The following is a 23,450-nucleotide window of genomic DNA, read 5'->3' on the forward strand; positions in this document are numbered from 1 at the left end:
AAGTCATCCTTATCACCAGAGAAAGGGAATTTGGATTTAACACAGTCAGGCACGACAATAAAAGTAATTTAGACATCAAGTCTATAGAAATTTGTTGTGCAGCGTGGTAGCCACTGGCCACCTGCGGCTATTGGTCACTTAAAATGTGCCCGATCACAACTGAGATGCAGAAAGTGTAAAACACACATGGGATTTTTATTAATGTGGAAAAAAATCTCATTAATATTTTGTATTAATTACATGTTGAAATGATACCATTTGGGATGTAGTGGGTTAAGTAAAACATACATTAGTAAAATTCCTTTCACCTGTTTGTTTTTACTCATTTAATGTGGCTTCTAGAATCCGTGTAAGGACGTCAGTGGCTTGCACTATTTCTTTATTGTACAACCCTGGTAAAAGATGAAACAGGGGGGAGATTCATCCAAAGGCAGGGTAGTTCCTAAAAACTGGCGGAAGGGAAGATGAAAAGGACGAGACCGGAGCGTGGTCCCCACGGGCGTGATCTAGAGTGAAAAGGCTGCCACGGACTGAAAGGGCGGGTGGCGACTGTGGCGCTTTCCGCTCCAGCCCCCGGCGGCGCCAGCGAAGGCGGTGGCGCAGCTTCCACCGCGGGCGGCGCGCCGCGGAGCCCTCCATCAGCGGCCAACTCACCTGCGCGCCCCCCGAGGTGCGCGTCCGCGAGCGCGGGCTCCGGCCCCCGCCCCTCCCCCCGCGCCTTTATTTTCGCAGCCCCAGCCGTCACCCTCGCACTTCTCGCCCGTGGATCTGCGCAGCTCGGGTCCGCCTGCGGTAAGCGCCCCTGTCCCCGAGCCCGGCGCCCGTGGCGGGGGCACGGACGAGGCGGAGGCGCTGCCCGCCGGTCGCGAGCGGAGTGGCCGCTGCTGACGCGCCGGGGGCCTCCGGACCGCGGGGGGCCGCTGTGACCCGCCGGAGGCCTGCCGCGAGGGAGGCGGGGCGGCGGGCGTCAGGGGCGAGCCAGCCAGCGTCGGGCAGCGGAGAGGGCGGGCGCTCTGGCGGCGGGTGCTGCAGCTGCCGTCCGCTCCGCCGCGGCGCCGAGGACCGAGCACGGCCGGCCGCCCCCGTTCCATGAGGCCCGAGTGAGCGCGCGGCCCGTGGCGCCTCCCCGCGTCCTCCCTCGAGCGCAGAGCTGCGCGGCGCCGCGGCCCCGGAGCAGCGGGCGGAGCATGTCGGACGGGTTCGATCGGGCCCCAGGTGCTGGTCGGGGCCGCGGCCGGGGCCTGGGCCGCGGAGGGGGCGGGCCTGAGGGCGGCTGTTTCCCGAACGGAGCGGGGCCTGCGGAGCGGACGGCGCTGCCGCCGCAGCCCAAAGCCCCGGGCTTCCCGCAGCCGCTGCCGCTGCGCCAGCCCAGGACAGCCCCGCCGCCAGGGGCCCAGTGCGAGCGCCCCGCCGGCCCCCCGCGGCCCGCGCCGCTCCCAGGTACGGAGCCGCGGGCCCCTGCCCCGCGCGCGCGGTGTTCCCTCGTCCCGCCCCTGAAAGGCAGCCCCGAGGCCCCGGGTTCTGGGGGGGAGGGCCCGCCGCGGGCCGGAAGGTGGCTGCGGGAGGCCTTTGTGCGCCCGCGGGGGAGGGGCCGCACGCGGCTCGGAGTGCGGCGGCCCGGGCAGGAAGTGGGGTGGCCGCCCCTTCCCCAGCCCCGCGCGGGGACATCTTGGGTGAGCAGCCACCTTTTCCTCACCGGCGCGTTAGAGCGAGGCCAGCCCCCGAGCATCCGTGGGGGAAGCGGGTCCATTGTTCCCTTCCGCAGGCGCTCTGCCCCCGTCCTGGCTGTGACCTGGAATTTCGTGGTGGCTCTTGGGTGGCTTAAAACCCCAGCCCTCCTTAGGCGGCTTTTCGGGGTATAGGAAGTCCTCAGACAAAGGAACGGATGCACCTAATGGCCCGCCTCCCCTGTTTCTTTCCCTTCCCCAGAACAAGCGAAGCCCCAGGACGGCACCTCCCAGCAGAACGCGGAGTCGGAGATGGCGAAGCCCCAGGTGGTTGTGGCTCCCGTACTAATGTCCAAGCTGTCTGTGAACGCCCCCGAGTTTTACCCGTCGGGCTATGCTAACTATGCAGTAAGTACGCGCGTGATTGCAACTCCCGGTGACGTGGCCGCGCCGTGTGGCCGGCACCGCGGGAATTCAGAGCGTGCTGGTGCTTTCTGTGCTCCGCGGAAATGCGCGAACTTAGGAACTCGGGAGGGAAGGAAACCGATGCAGGGTTACAGTTTGCAGCGGCGTTGGGGCGTGGGAGCGTGAGCCCGAGAGCGGCCGTTCTCGGATGTTCTGTAACGTTCGCGAATGTTCCGTAACGTTCTCGGCTGTTCTGTAATGTTCGCGCATGTTCTGCTCCATTCTCATGTTCTGTTCATGCTGTGTTCTCGGCATCTGCGGAGTGTCTCTGGGCTGATGCGCTTTATGTAGGTAAGCACCCCCGCCTTCAAGCTGTAGAGCCAAGATTTTTGTCCAGACTTTACGGACAGCCTGTAGACTAGGGGCCTGACAAAGCTGGTTTTCATTTGAGTTTAGCAAGATGGCAGAATGGTCACCGGTAGGTTCAGGGTAAATCAGAGCGCCGTGAGGCAGGCTGAGTTGTGTAGGTTTTCAGATGCTGAGGAGTACCCATCTGGGCTCTGAAGTTAAAATAGAAGTGTTCCTGGTTCTGATTAACACTTGTTATGCAGAAGTGGAGGGGGTTTTTATAAAAGTGCTTACCTAGGTATACAGAACTCTTACAAGCCTCCGGGTTCATCTTTGTCAATAACAAATTTAAGAATTGGTCACATTTTTCTTAAATTCCAGACAGGGCGGCACCGCTGCTGCGCATAGAAAGGGATTTGTTGTGCTAAGGAAATGCGTGCGGAGCGCTTATTGGAGATGAGTAAGGCAGGAGCCACTCTGGAGTGAAGCAATAATTGATAACAGTTCAGCATTAGTCCTCCCGTTCCTCTATCCTTAGCTTTATTGGTATATGACACGCAGACTAGGGCACCCAAAGGCTAGCTCAGTTTCACAGAGTGAGCGCTCGGGCTCCCAGCGTCCGAATCAAGAAAAGAAACATCGGCCTCCTCCCCCCACAGCCCCGTCCGTCTCCTAATATTGTATTTGTTTCTCACCTCCATTTACCATCCGTTCGTCCGCGTTGTGGCATGGAACTGGAGGTGACTTCCTCTCATAGGTGACATTCCATTGTGTGACTTACCGCAGTCCCACGTGTTGAACTCTGGGGTAGCTTCCACTTTGGGGCTGCTCTGAGCGAATAGGGCTCCTCCTCTTGGCCATGTCTCGGTGGATAAACACCCTTGCCTCTGTTTGGTTTATACGGAGGAGTGGAATCGCTGGGACGCAGGGCGGCCAGCTTCGGCAGGGACTGCCTGCTGGTTTTCCTGAGCCTCTTCCAGTTTGTGCTTGGGGAGGGGCATTTCCGGGCGCGCTGCTTGCTTGGCGCACTCAGCATTTTGTTTAAGTTTAGCCGTTTCAGTGTGTGTGTGGTATCTACTTGTGATTTTCATTTGTATTTACCCAGGAACTAATGGCGGCACATCTGTTTTGTTACCTCGTTGTTTTCCTTCCGCGTTTGATAGGAAGTACGGAAAAGCTGTATCCCATGGTTTAGAAACTCCACGCATTAGGAAAAAGCGTTGTGGCTGGAAAGGGGAAAGCTGTAGGCAGAGCAGGCAGAGCTGACTCTTAGGGTTGAAAGGAGCCATCAGTCCTGTACAGTAGGAGTGAGTGCAGCTTGGGTTCTTGCCAGAAGATTGCATTTGGCCCCGAAACGAAAGGAAGCTTTGGAGAGCTGTGAGGAGTTGGATAAACTCGGGGGTACCAACCGTCTAACAGCACAGAGTTCCCCAGCTGGCCGTCTCCCTGTGGACTGAGCTGGATCGGGACCGGAGAGACGCCGTTTTCTCGCAGTTCCGTCCCAGCTAGTCTTACATGGTTCACGGCGCCCCGGGCTGGCCGCAGGGTGGGACATGGAGCTGCGTCATCTGCCCACTCTGAGCCGCAGCCGTCTCTTGGGCAACCCTCGAGGACCTCAAATGCGGCTTCTCTGCTCGTTCAGCCCCCGGCTCACGTGTGGCCTGCAGGTGTGTCTTCTTTGGTCCTGCTTTCTTTCTTTCTTTCTTTTTTTTTTTTTTAAGGATTTTTATCTTTAGCCTTGGCTGGTGTGGCTCAGTGGTATGAGCGCCGCCCTGCAACCCAAAATGTCGCCGGTCTGATTCCCGGTCCGGGCCCTGCTTGGCTTGCAGCTGATCCCCAGGTCAGGGCGCGCGAGAGGCAGCCAATAGATGTTTCTCTCCCTCCTCCTCTCCCTTCCCCTCTCTCTGAAAATAACTTTAAAAATCTTTATTTAAAAAAAATTTTTCTGGTAAGTTACCAGCATTAACTTAGAGCATGCCAATCTAAATTTTCTGGTTTCTCTTGAAATCATAAGATCCAGCCACCCTGGACTGTTATGGTGGCACAAACGGGCTGGCGAGAGGCAGCCCCCTCAGGTGGAGGGTGTGAGGAGCTCCCCTTTGCCTCCCTGCTCGGCCGATCTTTAGCCCCACCCCCACCCCCCGTCAGCCCTCCGTCAAGGCCGAGCGTTTCTTACAGTCCCCTTCGTCCCCGACTCTTAGGAGCAGGTCCTGCTGTGAGGGAAGCTTCTCCTTACGGTAACCATAACCCGCAGTCAGCGACATGCACCCGCTTGCTCAACCGGCGGTGGGATGCTAATCCTGAGTCGAGCGCTCGGGGTACAGAGGGGACCGAAGGGGACAGAAATGCCTGCGTGGGTGGGGCCTCTGTTCTGCTGGTCTCCGGGCTTGGTCTGCGGGAGCCCCTGCGTCTGCTTTCATTAGACGGGAACATCTGCTTGGTGTCCTTGGGCCGAATCTGCCTCCCAGCAACCCGGCTTTTTCTCAAAGCCCACGCGCGATGCTTCCTTAGCCCTCCCCAAGCTCTGCAGCCCTTTCATCCTCAGCCCTCCGAGCCTCACTGCCAGAACTTCTGCTCTCTCCGCCTTCTTACCCGGGAGCTTCTGACCCTCCTCTTCCTGGCCGTTGCTGCTGCTCAGAGGAGCGGTTACATCCTGAATATTTAACCGTAGTTCGTGTACGGGAACCAAAAATTCCCCGTAGGGATTCATGAAGAACTTCTTACGGGACAGAGTCCGCACACGCACACACAAATCCCAGCTCTTTCCTGACAACATGCACTTTCGAGATGCGGCCCAGTTTTTCTTCTGCCTTTCAGTAGGGACGTTCTCCAAAATGTAAAATTATTCACTGCTGCTGCTACATCTCACTGCCTGTTCAAACCTCTGCAGACCGATCCCCCTGATTGTATTGATACTGTTTTGGGGACAGTAACTGATGCTCTTGGCTTTAAAATCTATTGCCTTCTTAACCCTCAAGCTGGACCGTGTTGACCCCAGGATGATCTGTAAGGTTCACCAAGTCACCGTGTGCTAGGTGCCAAGGGTACATTTTCAGTCTTCCAGAGGTTCCTCTTATTTTTGTAAGAACTGAATATTTAAGGTAATAGTTTTTGTCTTCATTTCTCCCTCTCTGTGCCTAGTCTCCTTCACTCCCAAGACTCTGTAGCCACCACTCTCAGATTTCAACCATGAAATTACTCTGCAGCCTCTGATACCATGTGCACCTCTTCTCGTTTACCTTGACCTTTGGCTTCAGGGCAGTGTTCTTCATTTTCCCACCCCGCAGCACATTCCTTCTGCAGCGTCAGTGGGTCCTTTCTTCCCATTTTATTACCTCCTCTGACTGGCCTACCGGCCTGCTCATAACTCTGGAATCTCATTCTTCCTCTGAATTCCGTGCTTGTGTTTCCATTTGTTTTGACCTCTTCCTAAGGATCTCACCTCTAAACTCAAATCTGGAAAAGAATTTATCCTCTGCAAACCTCTCCTTATATATTTATACCCTAACCAGCTGCTCAGGCTACAGCCTCGTTGGTGTTTTGACTCACCTTCCTCTTTCGTATTCCCGGCGTTTCAATCCAGTTCGCTGAAGTACAGCTGACCCTTGAACAACACGAGGGGGAGGGATTCTGGCCCCGGTACAGTCGAAAATCCGCGTGTAACATTTGATTCCCCCCAAATTGAGCTGCCCCTCAGTATCTACGGGGGACTGGGTCCGGGACCCATGTGATAACCAAAATCTGTGGGTGCTCACATCCCCCATGTAAAATGGCACAGAACAATGCCTGCAGTCGGCACTCTGCATCCCCGGGCTTCCAGCTGCAGGTCGAACACAGAACAGGTATTGAGGGGAAAAGAGACACGGGCGGGGCGGCCCGTGAGGGTCGGGCCTGCGCAGCCTCCACGGGGGGCAGGGCGGCTCCAAAGGCGTCTGCCCAGCTGCCTTGTGTTACCCCCGCTTTGGATTCGGTTCTCATTCAACAGTGTATTCCAAGTACCTGCTGCGAAAAATGAGTTTTCTAACTGACGTTCCTCCTAATCTTCTGTCAGAGTTCTTTCTAGGGAAAATAAAACTTAAATATTCCTCAGTCTGGAAGCCATTTAGGTCCACATTGAAGACTAAAGAAATCTGACTTAAAAAATCTGGTACCAAAGAACTAACACGGACTCTGATTCACACATGGTGGAGTCTTGTTTGTTCAGAATACCCGCCGCCTCTAGCTCAGAATGATAGGCTCCGACTCCCATTCACTCTGCTTTCTGCTTTTACCTTCAAAATTCATTTGTTTGTTTGTTTCTAATCTTCACCTGAGGACATTTTTTCATTGCTTTTAGAGAGAGAGGAAGTGGTGGAGAGAGAGAGTGAGGCAGAGAGACAGAGGCAGAGGGAGACAGGCACGTCATTTGGCTGCCTTCTCATATGTGACCTGACCGGGAATCGAACTCATGACCTTTTGGTCTATGGGACAATGCTCCAATCAACTGAGCCATGCCAGCCAGGGCTCAGATTTTTTTAAAAGTTTCACCTATTAAAAAAGACTAAAATTAGGGTTCTAAACTACTCGTAGTCCGTTTGCCACAATGAATGACATTTGATACCATTAGTAAATCAATACCTTCTGCTAGGACCTGTAGACTTCCTGCTTTTCATTATCAGTAATAGTAGGATACTACAGGTCTGTAAAACTCTTAAGCTATATATCAAAAGCTTAACTTGGTTTTTAATTGTAAAATTCCCACATGTATGTGGTTAACATTAAGTTATTCTGCTTGCATGTGGTTAACATAAGTGTATTATTTAACGTATGCATTTATAATGGGTAACTACTTCCACAGTTTTATAATAAAGGGTCATATTTATAACAAAGGGTCATATTTATAACACACATTTCTCCGTAGCTCACTGCTATTATCCCTTGTATATATTTCCAGAAATTTCTTTGCCTAGAAGTCTCTTTAAAAAAAATTAATTGTACTAATATGGCTCTGTATTCTCTTTCCTTTTAACACTGTATTGGTGATGTTTCTGTACCGGTGTATGTAACTCCGGTTCCCGTCAGTGGCTGTGCGATAGTCCATGTATATAGACATAAGGTAGCGTGCTTAGCCAGTCCCTTGCTGACGGATTGCTAGGTGAATTTTTGGCGCTGAGCGTCTTTGAACTTTGTTGACATTGGCGTTTGAGCTTCTTTGCTGGTTATTTGTAGTATGGCGTGGGGGGGGTGACAGACAGGCGTGGCTCTGCGCTCAGGTCCAGCTCTGAGGCTGCGCATGAGCAACGTGGTGCATGGCCCTTCCTTTCTGAAACAACCTAGCACCCCGCGCCGCCCCCCGGTTTTCCCACGGCCTCTGGAGGCAAGCTCCTTGGTGTGCTCCCTGTCACCCCTCACGAACTCCCACACTGTCTCCTTAGTCGTCGGCTAGCACCCCATCCTCGGTCTTTGTGTCCCGGCCTCTCTTTCTCAAAGGCGTCAGGCAGGCACCCGTCTCCTTGGGGCCTCTTCCTGTTTGAGTTCCCATGTTACCCCTTCAGGGTCCTTCCCTGGCCGTTCCTTTCTCATAGTGTGTCTCAGTGACTGAGGGATCCCTCCATCACGGAATATGAGGCCCACGGAGGACTTGGTCTCCTTCGCTCGTGGCCTGACAGCTGTCCCCGCAGCTAGAGCAGTCCACGCGCAAGTGGTTCCCAATGAGTGACAGGCGGCAGCTGGTGCCATTTGCTTACTAATGAGTTAATCGGAGCATCATCCCAGGTACCAGGAAGTGTAGTTTCTTATCATTCTACTTTCTGCGCTTTAGCTCTTTTGGGTATGAAAATATTCCCATTTGGGATATGTTTCAGTCTTTTCCTAGAAATCCGGAAATGTGTTTATTGAACACTTAGTGCCTTACACTGCGAGTCACTGGGCCAGGGGAATGTAAGCAGCAACTCACTTAACTCCTTAACCCCTTTAACCCTCAGTCGCTTTCTGTGATTCATGAGTTTGAATTGCATCACCATTAGTTTAATGGGTCATTGCATTTGGATTTAGTTGTGTGTGTGATCAAACATTTAACATAGGCATTTACCTGCTGTTGTCAGTGGGCATTGTGTGAGCGTGACGTAGGCACATGAGTGCTGTTATGCCCAGAGTGTCACGTTTGGTGTCCCTTCAGTGTCTAGAAATAAATAAAAAGTACGCGGCACGGCCTCGGCGTGGTGGTCAGCCGAGGACACAGTGGTTAGCACCGACAACGGAGACACCGTTTCCTGCGCTAGCCTTCTCACCACGGCTGTCCGTCGCCGGAAAGGAGCTTTCCTTTCCAAAGGGGAATTTGACACAAAGGTGTGGTTTTTCATTTTTATTTTTGGACTTAAAACCTCTTTCTGTAGTCGTAATTTGAATTCTTACAGCTTCTCATTTGACTCCTTTTGGAAGGGGGTAAACTTCATCAAGCAAGGCGGCTATTATTAGAGCAGAGCTGTTGGGAATGCTTCGAGTGGCACTCCAGGCGTGGGGAGCGTAAGCCGATGTCCTCCTCCGGCACCGTTCGCAGTACTTACCCGCTCAGCCGCTTGCCGTGAATTAAAAGGCTGGGACCTCGCAAAGGTGACAGTGGTGGGGACAGTAGCTGGAAACTGCCGCTCTCAAGCTTGGCTCGAAGCCTGGATCCAGCAGCCAGAGTCTCCTCTCCCGCTGTACTCCATGGTGACGTTTTATAGTCCCTTAACTGTGTGTTTCCCTATCCCTGGGGGTTAACAGAGAGGACAGAACTTACTAGTTTTTTTCCCGATTGGAAATTGTCAGACACCCATCAGGCTATGAGAATGGTGTGCCGGTGCCTCAGGGCCTTGTTGGTGATGCACGTGGCCGTTCTCAGTTCTGTATCCCTGGCCCCTCCTCTCCTCCCGTTGCAAATCCTAGGCTTATTGTATCTCTAAATAGATTAAAATCTTAATTCTGCTATTGGTATTATAGCAGAACATTGGTTTAAACTTTTTCTCAGCTGTCTTGTAAATCGGCCGGGGGTGAAAGGACAGTTCCCTGCCCAACTAGATGGAGCCGTCCTGTGAGAACATTTTGGCCATTGGACAAGGAAGAAGGCTAGCTTGGTGGACTTAACTTTATTGAAGAAAAATAACAAATTTTATCACAAAGGATACTTTAAAAACTTTTCTGTGGGCCCCTGGCCTGGTAGCTCGGTTGATGAGAGCGTTGTCCTGATAACGCCAAGGCTGTGGGTTCCATCCCCGGTCAGGGCACATACAAGAGTCAACCGATCTCTCTCAAATCAATTTAAAAAAATCAGTTGTACTAGAGACACCTCAACCTAAAGCTGCCTTGTGTTTATTTTAGCCAGTGGCATGGATTAAACCTTTTTTTTTTCCACTTTGTATCTGCAGGACGCCTATGAGGATGGCTGCGAGGATTATCCCACTCTGTCAGAGTACGTCCAGGACTTTTTGAATCATCTTACAGAGCAGCCCGGCAGTTTTGAAACGGACATTGAACAGTTCGCGGAGACCCTGAACAGCTGGCTTACAACCGACGATGCTCTGCAGGAGCTTGTGGAACTGATCTATCAGCAGGTGGGTTCCCTGGTAGCATGTCGCTGCGGTGTTCCTCGGGGAGCTCCCGTGAAGGCCAAGGGTGGCGGCTGCCCCGTGAGGGAGGACAGGTTCATGTTTACCTGCCTCCACACTCGTTAACTCTTGATGGTTCACGGGAGCTTTGAAGCTTCTGTTGTATAAAATTCCTGCCAGTCGGGACCCGGGGCTGGAGCCAGGCTGCAAAGTCGCCTGTGGCCAAGGCTCTGTCAGGCAGCTGACCTTTCCCACCCCTTTCTGTTTCATAGGATCTAAAATTAACGATGAATAAAAAGGCTGCGGTGTTTTCCCCTAGATGCTTAATAGCATCATTGGAGTAGGGGAGAAAAGAGATGGGAGGATTTCCTTGCCTTATAAATGAGTCCTTAAAAAAAACCCAAATCACAAAGCACCTTGTCTTTACATTTCTGCTTGTCTTTCATTTAAAATTTTCAGTGGTTTTCACTTAATTCTTTGAAAGTCTGCCGTCTAGATTGCTTTTCATGCCATTTGTTTTTATCCTACCATATTGTCACTGGCACATTAATGCTGTTTTGAGAGGGGAAAATAGACAACCCTGGATTTTTAAGGACATTTGAGGTCATGTGAGTCTGACCACAAACCGAGTAGGAAATGAACGTAAACAGCATTTAGTGTTCTTTAAGTCACAGCTAAATGAGCAACTCGGACTTGGAATATGTGGAAGGGTGGTTATGGCAAGCAGGTTCGTTCGTTTATTGGCCACCGGGTATCGCGTTTGACCTCATTTCCTGTCTGTTCTGGGTTGTTACTGGACCCCAGGATCTTGTAGCCCAGCAATTTCCAACCGTTCTCATCTCCTGGCACACATAAATTAATTATTGAAATTCTGCAGCACACCAAAAAATAATGTGTTTTCCCGCTGTGACCAAAAAAAAAAAAAAAAAAAAAAGTGTAATTTTGATTCATTCCCCCCCGACGGCTGTTGTGTTGGCTGCTGGTATTTTATTTATTTGACAGTCTAAGGGGAGAGAGGTCAGTGCCCCTGGCTAAACAGTCAGGTAGTGCATGTTTTAAAATCTCTTGGGGCACACTGGGTGAAAATCGTCCTAGCCTAGTCTTCAGGTGTCCGGTAATACCTGGGATCTTAGGAACTCAGAACCGCTCTGTCTGTCCTGATACCTGCTTCTGGCTTCTAAATGGATTGAAAGGGATGCGCGGTAAGAGAACGGAAGGATCGTCCTTCTGCACATCAGCTCCCGGCGTCGCGCTCTGCGTCGCTCTCCCCGTTGCTAAAAGAAGACGAAAAAAGAAAATGGAAGAATTATGCGTACCTCTTAAACTTTTCCTGGTTTCTCTTCTGTTGAGTTTCAGCTCTTCAGTCGGCCACCTGCTCATAGTCCTTCAGGGTGGGGTGGGAGGGCTGCGAAATGACAAACTAGCTTCTGCTTATCTCAAAGCCAGTTCTTCAGATACGTGCTCAGTGTTAAGTTTTAAGGTCCTGTGGTCAGTGATACACGGGTTTACCAACAGTTCTTAAATTCCATTGATGGGATTTACTCATAGCAATTAACAAAGGAAGACCTATTCCAAAAAAAAATAAAAATAAAGAAAGAATGACATTTAATATCCATATTCAACTTTGATCCCTCCCTAAATACCACTGAAAATGACAATATGGGGATTTTTGAACGCCAGAAGCCCATGGGGACTGAGGTAGGGAAAGGAGATAGAAATCCCAGTTTGGAGACTGGAAGCGAGGGGACGGGGCAGTGATAATGGACTTGGCAGGTCCAAATAAGTTGAATTCCAAACCAGTGAGGATAGTTGAGAATAATCTCCCTGATTTACAATGAAGAATATTGAAAAGACTAGGATAAGGAATGAGGCAAAAAGATAGCTAGAAAAAAAATTTTTTTAATTAGACCCTCTAGGTTTTTTGCACTGAGTAGCCAGTTTGAAATTTGATTGTAACCCTCTTAAGAAGTTACTGAAGAAGGTACTCCAGCAAAACAGAGGCATAAGCCAAGGATGAGAACACAGGGGCTCTGTAGAAGTCTGCATCGTCCAGGTGGTGGTGGGCGTGGCCGCGGGGGTGGCTGTCCAGCGAAGGTCCCCCTGGTGGGGGGAGCGCAGGTGCTGAGAGGCTGACAAACTAGTGAGTCTAAGAGGAGGACATCGGCGAGAAGTGTATAAAAAACAAAGCACTAGAAAAAACTGAGTGTCTGGGGAAAATAAAATTATACAAGAAAGCTGCAGATGGAAGCACAAACCTAATAAAACTAATAAGTAAGACCACGGTATTACCGTATTGGTAGATGAAAGGATTGGGAAATAGTGGAATGGCATGGGGTGAGAACTAAATGCTCATCTTCCTGGCGGGAAACCAGGAAGAAGTGACGTCTGACCGAAAGGTCCCAGCTCACGCAGGCCTGCGAGAATTGAGCAGAAGTGGTTGTCCGTGGGAGTGAGAGTGAGGCGCAGTGGGGAAGCAGGAGTCTTCAGTCGCCAGCCTTGTAGACCTTCTCGTCTTTAAACTGTGTGTGGTAATTTTTCAACTTCAAGCTTTTTGCAGTAGCAGATACACATCCATGACGTCAAGGAGGCTAGTCTTTCTTCCTTGAGAAATGTGTAGGGTCCTGCGTGAGCAAGGAAATAACTGGAAATGAAAAGACCGAATAATTACAAAGTAGTCAGACACGCCAGTCATGCTGAACACTCGACATGCAGTTAACTCGCTTACTCCTCAGCGGCTGTGAGATGTTACTCTCACGCCCATTTTATACATAACAGAGAGGCAGAGTGGCTTTTCTGAGGTTGCCACAGCTGGTAAATAGACCCAGCATGGGGTCAGAAGGGCATCAGGCCATTGGTTAGGTCTGGACTCTGGTTCACTATCTTTGTGACTTCGGCCAGTCACTTAACTCCCTTAACGTGCGTTTTTCTTACCTAACATTTAGGAGTGAATTCTGTCCTCGGCTGTTTGCCAGCTACAACGGAAGTTAAACGTCTTGAGTACTGCTTGGGCTGTGTCACACAGTCTTGATCTGTGGGGTTCTCCCACTGCCTGTCTTGTTTTAATTTTCTCTTTACCCCAAGTGTTTCTGGAGTGTTCTTTGAAGTGTTAATCTCTTGCAGCAGTTACCATTAATCACCTCTTTAGGAATCAAGAAACTGAAGCTCAGGGAGGTTTAGTGAAGTCCAAAGTCACAAGGCCTGGGAGCCTCACTCTGGGTTACTAGATGCCAGAGCTGGTGGCTGCTGTCACTGAGGAACATCACAGATCCGTAGTTTGGCACATACTCTTATTCGTAACGGGTACCGTGCTACTGGGCACGTGCACATACTTGGTGCAAAAACGGGTTAGTGTAAAGAGACGCTGTCTGTCTGCATTCCAGCGACCTCAGGTGAGTGATCGGGAGAGCTTACCTTAAACATTTGTCTGTGTACTTGTTCGGTTCTTGTGTAAGGTTGGGGGGCTAGAGATGTTTTTTCCTCTCTGCAGTGTTGCCCTTTGCATTTATGACAGTGTACCTGTAGCACACAAAACGTTTTTTCTTTTTGAAAGGCCACGTCTATTCCAAACTTTTCCTACATGGGGGCTCGGCTGTGTAATTACCTGTCCCATCATCTGACAACCAGCTCGCAGAGTGGCACCTTCCGCCAGTTGCTGCTTCAGAGGTCAGTGTGAATCTATGATATTAAAGGAAAACTACTTCTAAAGGTAATAGAATTTGACGACTTCTTTTTTCCAAAGACTGTACATTATAGCAAGTTGCAGGGGGGAAATAGAACAGACCATTCTTATTTGCATAATGTTAAAAGTTTAGTTATATATCTGTAACATATATATACCTGTATGTATATATACACCTATATATATGTCGTAGCTCTTTTTTTCTGTAGTGGTCTCTGCCTTTGGTTTTGTGCTTAGAAAAGCCTTTCCTTTCCCAAGTTTTAAAAAATGATCACTTATGTACAGTAGTCCCCCTCTATATCGTGGTTCACTTATCGCGGCCTCACTGTATCATGGGGTTTTTTAAAATATTATACTTAATTATTTATCACGGATTTTTCACTATATCATGGGATTTTGCAGTACTGTACAGCAAAGACTAAAATAAATGTAAGGTTCCTACTTTACGGATTTTCACCTGTCACGGGGGGGTGGGGTCTAGGACGTAACACCCGCGGTAAGTGAGGGGTCGCTGCATTTCTTGGTACTTTCGTACTTTGGGTTTGAGCAAGGGTCTGGTTCATTTATGGCCATGTGTGTAGCCAGTTTTTCCCATACCCCTTCTTTGAATGATCCAATTCCCTATTGATCTGAACTGCTTGCTGCCTGTATCATACCATCTCCTTCTATTTGGGCTTTGATGCTGGACTTTCATTATATTCATCACTTGTGTTATTACCGTACTGTTTAAAAGCACATTAGTTTTTTTAAGATACTTTTTAACAGTTGCAAAATATTCCATCATGTGGTTAGGCTGTACTGGAATAAGAAAGGTTCCGGAAGTCACTTCAGAGACCCTTGAAAACCAGGCTTGAGGTGAAGGTGGTGCTTCAGGTACATGCATACGAGATAAATGTGCCGCTGCTGACACGGCTGACCGGTCCGTCGTCTGTGGGGACAAACAGAGCAAAACTGGGTTCCTGTCGCTTCACTCCAAAATATGTTTCAGATAATACGGAAGATTGAAATAAAAGTGAGAGAGGAAATACTCAGAGGAAGATGGCAAACGGAAATGTTAGATTGGGCCCCGGCTGGTGTGGCTCAGTGGACTGAGTGCCGGCCTGCAAACCAAAGGGTCACTGGTTCGATTCCCAGTCAGGACACATGCCTGGGTTTCAGGCCAGGTCCCCAGTTGGGGGCACATGAGAGGCAACTACACATCGATGTTTCTCTCCCTCTCTTTCTCTCTCCCGTCCCCTCTCTCTAAAAATAAAGAAATAAATAATCTTTTTAAAAATCTTAGGTTGATAAAGCCCTTTTAACTAAGACATGATACAGGCCCTAAAGCAAGAGATGAAACTTAATTACACATAGGGTATAATATCTTGGGAGGTCATAAATTTATATGAACTAAAGTCAATATAGGAAAATGTGTAGCACATGGTAATGAGCTCATTTCTTTAATATGAAAAGAAATACTTAGAACGGCTCTGAATAAGTACAATTTGGAAAAATATAAATGATAAAGTTTAAGAAGATATCTAACCTTCCCTATAATTAAAGAAACACAAACTAAAGCTTCTGGGAAGATGTGAGAGTGGGCACTTCTGGGGGTGGGATGGCAGGATCGTGGACCCTCTCGGTGCCACTCACCCCAGCTGTGCCATGCGGTGAGGCCAAGCCCTGCCCCACTCAGGGAAATTCTCGCGCAGTGGACTGAGCTGGAGCCTGGGCATGGATTTTCAAAGCTTCCCAAGTGATTCTCCTGGGTAGCCCTGGTTGAGAAACCCCTCTTCCGACTCTTCCACTTTCCCCTGTGTGCTTCTTAGTACTGATCCTGTCAGAGATGTTAACGTGGGAAAATGCTAATCATGTAACTAGAGAAAAGCAGGGCATACTCTACTACCTGGTGTAAAAATATATACACACTTGAAAAAGACAGCAGTTACCTCTGGGTTGCAGTGACTTTGTTCTTTGTTTTCCTCTGCTTTAACCTTTCTGAAGTAAACACACTTTTATAGTTGAAAGTCTTCTTAAAAGCCTTAAGTGCTTTCCTCTCACCAAGTCAAGTCAGTAATGCACAGGAGTAGGAGTTTGCTTTTGCACATACATTCACCTGTCTGAGTGTATAATACACAGCATTTATAAAACAAAAGGTCATTTTGTCAAAGATTTTACCTACAAGGTCATAAAAGAAAGGACAGAGAAAGGTGAGCAGCCACAAGGCACTTGGATAGCTGAATTGGCATTAATTAACTGATCCTTTCCACTATTAACCACAGTGTTCTACTTATAGATATTCCACCCTTTTACTGATGAGGAATTACTATGTATCAGAAGGTAACAAGCACCTTCTGTATCTGACTCCTATAGAAGGTGGTGCTCATTGGAAGCATTGGAATCAGCCACATAAGTGTGCAGTGAGCGGTCTTGGGTTTCTTCATGGTTGGTTCATAAACTGACCCAAGGAAAATTCTTGGTCAAGAAGTGACTTTTTTTCCCTCTCTTGACAAAAATGGTTTTACACAGCAACCTAAACTGGTCCTTCATGAATGAAAATAGTCTCCGTAAGCTCCCTCCTTGGTCTTTAAAAGAACAACTGTCAAGACCAGTTTTATAAAACACACAACTTTCCTGCTCGTCACCACCTTATAAATGAAGATTTTTAAAAAACATTGAACACCAAAGCGGTGAACAGTTTAAAAGTCATTTAAAGGATCAGTGTTAGTAGCAGCAGCTGACACTGTTACTCACTGACACAGGCAGCGACAGGCTTGTGATGATTTTATTTTTTATTTATTTGTTTAGGTACATATGTGTGTATGTGTTTATTTAATCCTCACCCAAGGACATGCTATTGATCTTAGAGAGCGGGCAAGGGAAGGAGAGAAGCGTGGTGTGAGAGGGAGACATTGACCGGTTGCCTCCCCTGCACGTCCTGACTGGGTACCGAGCCTGCGACCTTTTCAGTCTGTGAGTCAGTGCTGCAGCCAGCCGGACCACACTAGCCCGGGCTCCTTGTGATGATTTTAGAAGTCTGGTAGGAACTGTGCCCATAAAGCTCTAAGAAGACAGTTTCTTTTTGCTACTCTGGAAGACAAATGGGTCAGGTTGGGGGGAAAATAACTTATTTGACTCCTTCAGTCTCTGTTAGAATAGAGACCAAATTAATTGCTTTCTATGTGTCTATTCAGTTGGAGGCTTTTCACCTTATTTCTCTGATTTACGTAATGGAAATTACAAGGATAATGGGCTTCATAAGATGTGTTTCAAGGTTAATGTATTCAGAAAGAGCAGACCATTTTACAGAGACAGCTTGGTTTTGTAAAACCAATGCCGGTGTATATGAACCTCATAAAACTTAAGTTATTCAAACTTACTACAACTTGATCTGATAGGTTTACTTTCCATTATTCTTGCAAGTTTCTTAAAGCTGGGCATCTGAGTATGAAAGGGTCATGCATGGTCTGGTGTCTGCACTAGAGAGGCACAATTTTTATTACAGAAAGTCTGGGCGTCGGGGCATGTACTTAACCCTGTATTGCTTGTGGACACCCAGACTGGTGAATGGTCATCTTGTTTAACTATTTACAAAACAAACAAGGTGAGATTGTAACAGATTTGTCTTTATTAGATGTCGGACCGAATACGAACTCAAAGATCAAGCTGCGAAGGGGGAAGAAGCGACTCGCAAGCGTTTCCATGCGTTTGTGCTCTTTCTGGGAGAACTTTATCTCAACCTGGAGGTGAGGAGACGCTTTCCTCGGTGCTTGTGAGAACAAACCAGTCTCAGGAAGGAATGTGTGTTTGGACTTTTCAGTGTTAAGAGTGAAGTGGGACAGAAAGGAAGTCATGTCTCAGTGCGCACGGATGGTGGTGTCTGCCCTCTAGGGGGACATCTGTCTTCCTGTTCGTGGGCAAGGTACTGGGAAGTGGTGTCTGAGCATTTTAAGTCTGTGTGTACTTTTGCAAAGCCGTGGTGTTCCGTGCGTGTTTAAGGTTTTGAAATGTAGGCATTCGGGCTTTTTTAAATTCTTGCATCAGGAATATTGGTAGATAGTGTGTTGCCCTTCAGTCGGTGGCTGAAAAGCAACTTGACCTTCAGAACACAAAGCTTCGAGCGAAAGCTGGGGGAGAGTGGAGTTTCTGTTTTGTTTTTTCACCCCATTCACCCAGATTAGTTCCTGGACCTGTTTTATATATTAATCTTCCCCATAAAATGCATTTGTACAAAGTGTCCATCTAAACTTGTTTGTGAATTGGTGGTTTACTTGGGCGTATGCTTGTTATCAGGACACCTAAGTGCCGGATAATACTTTGTAATGGATTTGTGTGATTTGTGTTTTGACTATTTAGTCTCAGATACAGGTTTACCACCTTAAACGCTGGGTTGAGGGCTTGGTGCCGTGCACGCCACTGAAAGGACACATGAGCCCGCTACCAAATGTGTCGACAGATGTAAAGGCCTGTGTCAGTCTAGGGCCCAACTGACACCCCCTTTTATCACAGGGGGCTTAATTTTATAAAAATTTCATGTCTTAATCTTTTTTAGTTAATTGTTACACAGGCCAAGATAAGGGCGCCAACCGGAAAGGAGCGCCCTTTCCAGAACACTGCTGTGCCCCTCTCTAGAAGCACTGGTGCTCGGTGTGGGGCGCGGGTGTCTGTGGGCAGGGGAATGCAGAGTAAAATTGTATGTTCCAAAAAAGGTGGTAGCTTAATAGACTGGAGATGCTTCATGAAGCAGTAACATTCAAGGACACTTACGTCACCTGGACCATGTGTTCCGTAGGACAAATGAAAAATTTTACCGGTAGTTTACTAGTCTTACTAGAATCTTAGCTACATGTAAGGTAAGAATTTTGTGATGGTGTCAGTGTGTGTTCCTATGATGTCTGCATTGTTTTAACATACAACGCCAACACTTTGTCGGACCACGAATACATCCGTATTATTTTTTCGCATAGTTGCTTTTTTTTCTTTTGTCCCAAAAGATCAAAGGAACAAACGGACAGGTGACAAGAGCAGATATTCTTCAGGCCGGTCTCCGGGAGCTACTGAACGCCCTCTTTGCCAACCCTGTGGATGATAACTTGATTTGTGCCGTGAAATTACTGAAGGTAGGTGTTGCTTTTCTTCCCTTGAGGGGTAGGGGTAACAGTCCTACTCCTTCGGTGTGTGATTTGGAGCAAGTATGTGTAATACACAGATGACTTCAGCGTTAAGTCACCACTTTAATAAGTTCAATATTGACATTTTACTCTGCTCTCGGATTTAATATTGGAAAAAGAATTAGGCTTATTTAATGTAAGAAGTAGATTTCCGAAGTGAAAAATGGAGACCCTTCACCTGCCTCTTCCCTCCCCGTGTCCGTGGGTGCCACCGGTCTCCTAAGTAGTCGTACTGCGCTGGAACCTGCTGCTTCACTGCCTGCCGGAGAGCTTAGGTCTCTGCGCGGCACAGACTGGCTTCCTGCAGTAGCTTCCGGTGTCCGCCGTTTAATGCACGGTGTTGATCCGTCTGTCGTCCAGCGGTCGGGTTTTCAGCTCGTTGCTCCTCTGCAGCACTGTCAGCAATCGCGTCTGTGGGCAGCCGTGTACAGAGGCTAAATTCCTGCATGTGGGTCTGGTGGGTCCGAGTGCATACGCACTGATTTGATAAGTACAGATGCTCCTTGACTTAGGATGGGTTTACGTCGTACTGAGCCCGTTGTAAGTTGAAAATGCATCTAGTACCCCTGACCCACCAAACAGCAGAGCCTGGCCACACCTACCTTAAACATGCTCAGGACCGCCGGGCAGAACCATGTGACACAAAAACTCAACAGTGTCCGTTTTTACCCTCGTGATTACGAGCCTGCCTGGGAGCTGGGGCTCACGGCCACTGCCCAGCATCCCGGGAGAGGGTCAGCCACGTGTCGCCAGCTGGGGACGATCAGACTTCAGAGTAGTTTCTATTGGGTGCTTACTGATTTTGAACCACTGTAAAGTTTAAAAAATTACAAAAATTGTACATCTAGCGTCATAAGTTGGGCACCTTCTGTAACACAAAATTTCCCTTCCAAACGTTCAACCAGAGTGTCTGCCCACCGCAGCGCGTGTCCCTCCTGGTGGAGGACGCAGTCAGCCCTGGCTTGGGTCTTGAAGTAGGCGATGCGCAAAAAGGAAAACCTCATTGCAGTTTGCATTTTCCAGATCACTAGTGAAGTTAATCACTTCTTCCTGTTTATTGCACATATTTTTATTACTTGTTTATATCCTTATCTCATCTTTTTCCTGGTGAAGTTTTTGTTTTAATTCAAAGCCTCAATATTTATTGCACTCTGCATGTTTCAAAAAGTGACATATTGATTAAAATTTTATAGCCTATCTTAGTCATACGGGGCATGTACCATGTAGTCATTGACGCACAAAACCTATGATGAAAGTTCTGCTACAGCTCATTAGTTTTTCTCAGTCAAGAAAACATTGATGGTATTGGACTACCTGAGTATTAATTAGATGGTAGAAAACAACTGGGAATGTTTAACTTGTTTAAAGAACACTTGAAGTGCTATTAATATATTTTTAGAATATCTGTACTTTATTTAATTCTTTATTTTACTGACTTGCTTTTTTTAGTTGACAGGGTCGGTTTTGGAAGACGCCTGGAAGGAAAAGGGAAAGACCGACATGGTAGAAATTATTCAGAGAGTTGAGAATGTTGTCCTGGACGCACATTGCAGCAGGTAGGAGGGGCAAGACAGCCCGTGCAGCTCCGGTCCTCACTTCTGCTTTGAGGGTGTTTTCTTAATCCGCTGCACTTCATCAGAGTAATTGAAATCTTACAGCTTGATCTACAGAAACGTTTTCTTTAAAGACAATATTTTACCTGTGGCTTCTGCTCACCTAGCCATTTTTCTTCAATTAGTAAATATTTGGGAAGCAGAGAAATGTTTGCAGGATGGCCACTGCCTTTAAGAATCATAGAGTTAGTTACATGGAACAAATTTCAAGGCTGGGTCTTGTTTGTTTGTTTTTTTATAAATTTGTGGTGTTCTAGGCAATGTCTAGAAAATCAGAGCCTTGAATGGGCATGTTAAATTGAAGCGGTTTTAGGAGTCGGCGGTGTTCAGAGCCCGAGAACACCCATGGTGCGTATGTGCTTAACTCCTTTTTGACCTTTGTCTGCAGAGACGTAAAACAGATGCTCCTGAAACTTGTAGAGCTCCGGTCAAGTAACTGGGGCAGAGTCCATGTAACCTCAACGTACAGAGAAGCAACTCCTGAAAATGATCCTAACTATTTTATGGTACGCCCGTGTTTACTTGTTAAATTTTGCTTATTGCTTGAATTCAGTTTTGAAAATGTCTAGATGAGTTATGTGCAGCTGTTCCCAAAGTGCAGCGCCCGATAACTTCTCACTGGCGTAGGGTTTGTGGCAGCAAGCAGAGCAGGTAAATGGGAGACACGTGGAATCCTTCCACGGCAGGGTGGACTAGAAAGAGCCACCCAGTGGCCGGGGAAAGTGACAAGACTTGGACTTGGGTGAGTGTAGGGATTCCAAGAAACAGTGTTTCCAGAGAATTCATAACAAAGGCCTGCATCTCAAACTCTTTACTTTGAATGTTGTCATGACGTAAACTAAGGAAATCAAAGTGGTTACCAGGCCAGTGGTGCCCGGAAGCTCCCCGCAGGGCCAGCGTAAAGCAGCTGTGGAGGGATTGCTTCCACAGCCCCAGTCTCGGAAATTCTCAAGGACAGACGTGGTGGGGAGCCGGTGCTTCATCACCTGGCACAGCAGGACAGTTCACCACAAGTGGGACGTGGCCGGTGCGGTGTTAGGACAAGAGCTCGAGATAATAGGCTTTCCCGCTGACACCAGGTGGCTGCTGGGAAGTCAGTCTTTGCTTCTTCATGCAGCGCATTATCACGTGCACACACATGCCATTGGCCATGCTTCATTGATGATGTGCTTTTTAAAAACCGATTTTGAAATGATCACATACTTTTATCACTTTGTTTTATCCTAGAATGAACCAACATTTTATACATCTGATGGCGTTCCTTTCACGGCGGCTGACCCAGGTGTGTCATCTCATGGTCATGTCCCCATTTTTTTTGCTAAGATGGTAAATTACAGAAAACCATACTCGCACTAGCACAGACCTGGCTTTTGGAAGAGTTCACAGCGTGCTAAAATACAGGGTAAAGGCTGGTCTGATAGAGAAGATTCTGTACAAAACCACTTAGAACCATTTCAAGTGGAATGTCTGGCTCAGTACATAGTGTCTTGTCACACTAACAATAAAGGATTAGAAGAATCCCTCAGTTAAATGTGACTTTTTATTTTGTATTTCCTCTAACATTTTGGTTTTACACTGTGAAGTTTGGGGTAATTAAAATGGAAAGAAAAGATGGTTCTAATTTGCTACATAGTCAGCAGCCTTCACAAATGTGGGTTCGTACTTGCAGATATTAAGAATTGTGGATTTCATTAATGCTTGGTGGGTCAGAGTTAATAAAATCTAAATCTCTGCACGCTTCTCCTTCTAGAAAAGGGCATTTGTAGAAGCATTGCTTTAATTATGATAAACGGGACTGCAGTGTGAGCAAGAGAGAAGTGTTTCCCATTCAGTACAAACTATAACCAGCTGATGGTCAGGATTTTCCCGTGTGTTCTTTGTGGGTGGTAGGCCTGACTCTGCCTGAAGCATAAGGAGGCAGAGAAGAGAACTGGTTACTGAGCTTTAAATTATGAAACCTTCAAAAATGCAAAAACCACCAAAAACTGACCTGCTGAGGCACAGTCAAGATTAAACCAAGCCCATGTTGCCATATTTCTATATACTTTGGGTCTTTTTAAAGAAATAAAACCCTACACATGGTGTGAAACCATTACCCTGGGCATTGACCCCTTACCCCCAATTCAATCCTTCCATCACTTCTCTCCTCAAGGCGATTACTGTCCCTAGTTTGTGGCATTGCGAGGTCTCTTAAATTCTGTGTGTCCTTAAGCTGCTAGATTGTCACATGCAGTAGTAGTAATCCAAATATTCAGTATTTGTTATTTATCCTTGTAGGTGGATATAGCTTTGGTTCATTTATTTTAAATGCCAAGTGATACCAGATTAAGCCACAGTTTATAGGTCCCCTGCTGTGGATGGCCGGGCGGACCACACTTGCTCACTTTCAGGGGTTTCTTCAGGGTGAGGAGGTAGAATAGCCACGTTATGGGCTATTTGCATCTTCAGCTTCACTAAATGTTGTCGGACTCCTTTTCAGACTGTTATACACTTAGTTTTTACAGCATGCGAGGGTTCCTGTCTCATCTTGGCCACACTTGTTGTTACCGGACCTAATTTTTGTCAGTGATGAAATTATGAAATTTTATTTTCTTGCTAATGATACCAAATTTCTTTTCGTGTTTCTATTGAACTTCCGATTTCTTCCTTTGAGAATTGGCTGTTTGTGTTCTTTGCCCATATTTCTGTTGGATCATTTGTTTTTCTTACTGATTTGTAATTCCTTGCACAGCCTAGAAAGCGATCCATAGTCTGCTTTACCCAGTATGAGCTGTCTTCACTTTTGTCTGTCTTAGCATAAAGGAGCTTTGAGTTTAACGTACACTAACTTATGTCTTGTCTGTGCTCCGTGCGACGGCGTCTCCTTACTCCTACCAGATTCCTTTTTCTTCTATAAATCTTTTGTTGCTTTATATTTACGTCTTTAATCTGTGACTAATTTTTGTGTGTGGGATACAGTGGGAATTAAATATTTTTTCCATAGTTGTCACGTCAGCAGCAGGTGTTGAATCACCCTTCCTCTT

General features: G+C 47.6%; 1 protein-coding gene across 2 annotated transcripts in view; it reads left to right on the forward strand.

Annotated features, from left to right (window-relative positions):
* The first annotated feature begins 994 nt into the window (after window positions 1–994).
* The window catches only part of PAIP1 (poly(A) binding protein interacting protein 1), a 28,129-nt gene continuing 5,673 nt past the window's right edge, over window positions 995–23,450 (forward strand). Inside the window, exons 1-9 of one of the 2 annotated variants that reach the window (XM_090276133.1) lie at window positions 995–1,440; window positions 1,930–2,075; window positions 9,806–9,991; window positions 13,536–13,648; window positions 17,278–17,389; window positions 18,638–18,763; window positions 20,264–20,370; window positions 20,816–20,933; window positions 21,655–21,709. In XM_090276133.1, the coding sequence (XP_090132259.1) occupies window positions 1,188–1,440; window positions 1,930–2,075; window positions 9,806–9,991; window positions 13,536–13,648; window positions 17,278–17,389; window positions 18,638–18,763; window positions 20,264–20,370; window positions 20,816–20,933; window positions 21,655–21,709 (1,216 nt within the window). In that variant the 5' untranslated portion in view covers window positions 995–1,187. The remainder of the gene's footprint in view (window positions 1,441–1,929; window positions 2,076–9,805; window positions 9,992–13,535; window positions 13,649–17,277; window positions 17,390–18,637; window positions 18,764–20,263; window positions 20,371–20,815; window positions 20,934–21,654; window positions 21,710–23,450) is intronic. The other variant, XM_090276135.1, reaches the window with a different exon arrangement.

The sequence above is a fragment of the Furipterus horrens genome, unplaced genomic scaffold (assembly GCF_987537825.1).
Source record: "Furipterus horrens unplaced genomic scaffold, mFurHor1.1.pri manual_scaffold_5, whole genome shotgun sequence".
Lineage (NCBI taxonomy): Eukaryota > Metazoa > Chordata > Mammalia > Chiroptera > Furipteridae > Furipterus > Furipterus horrens.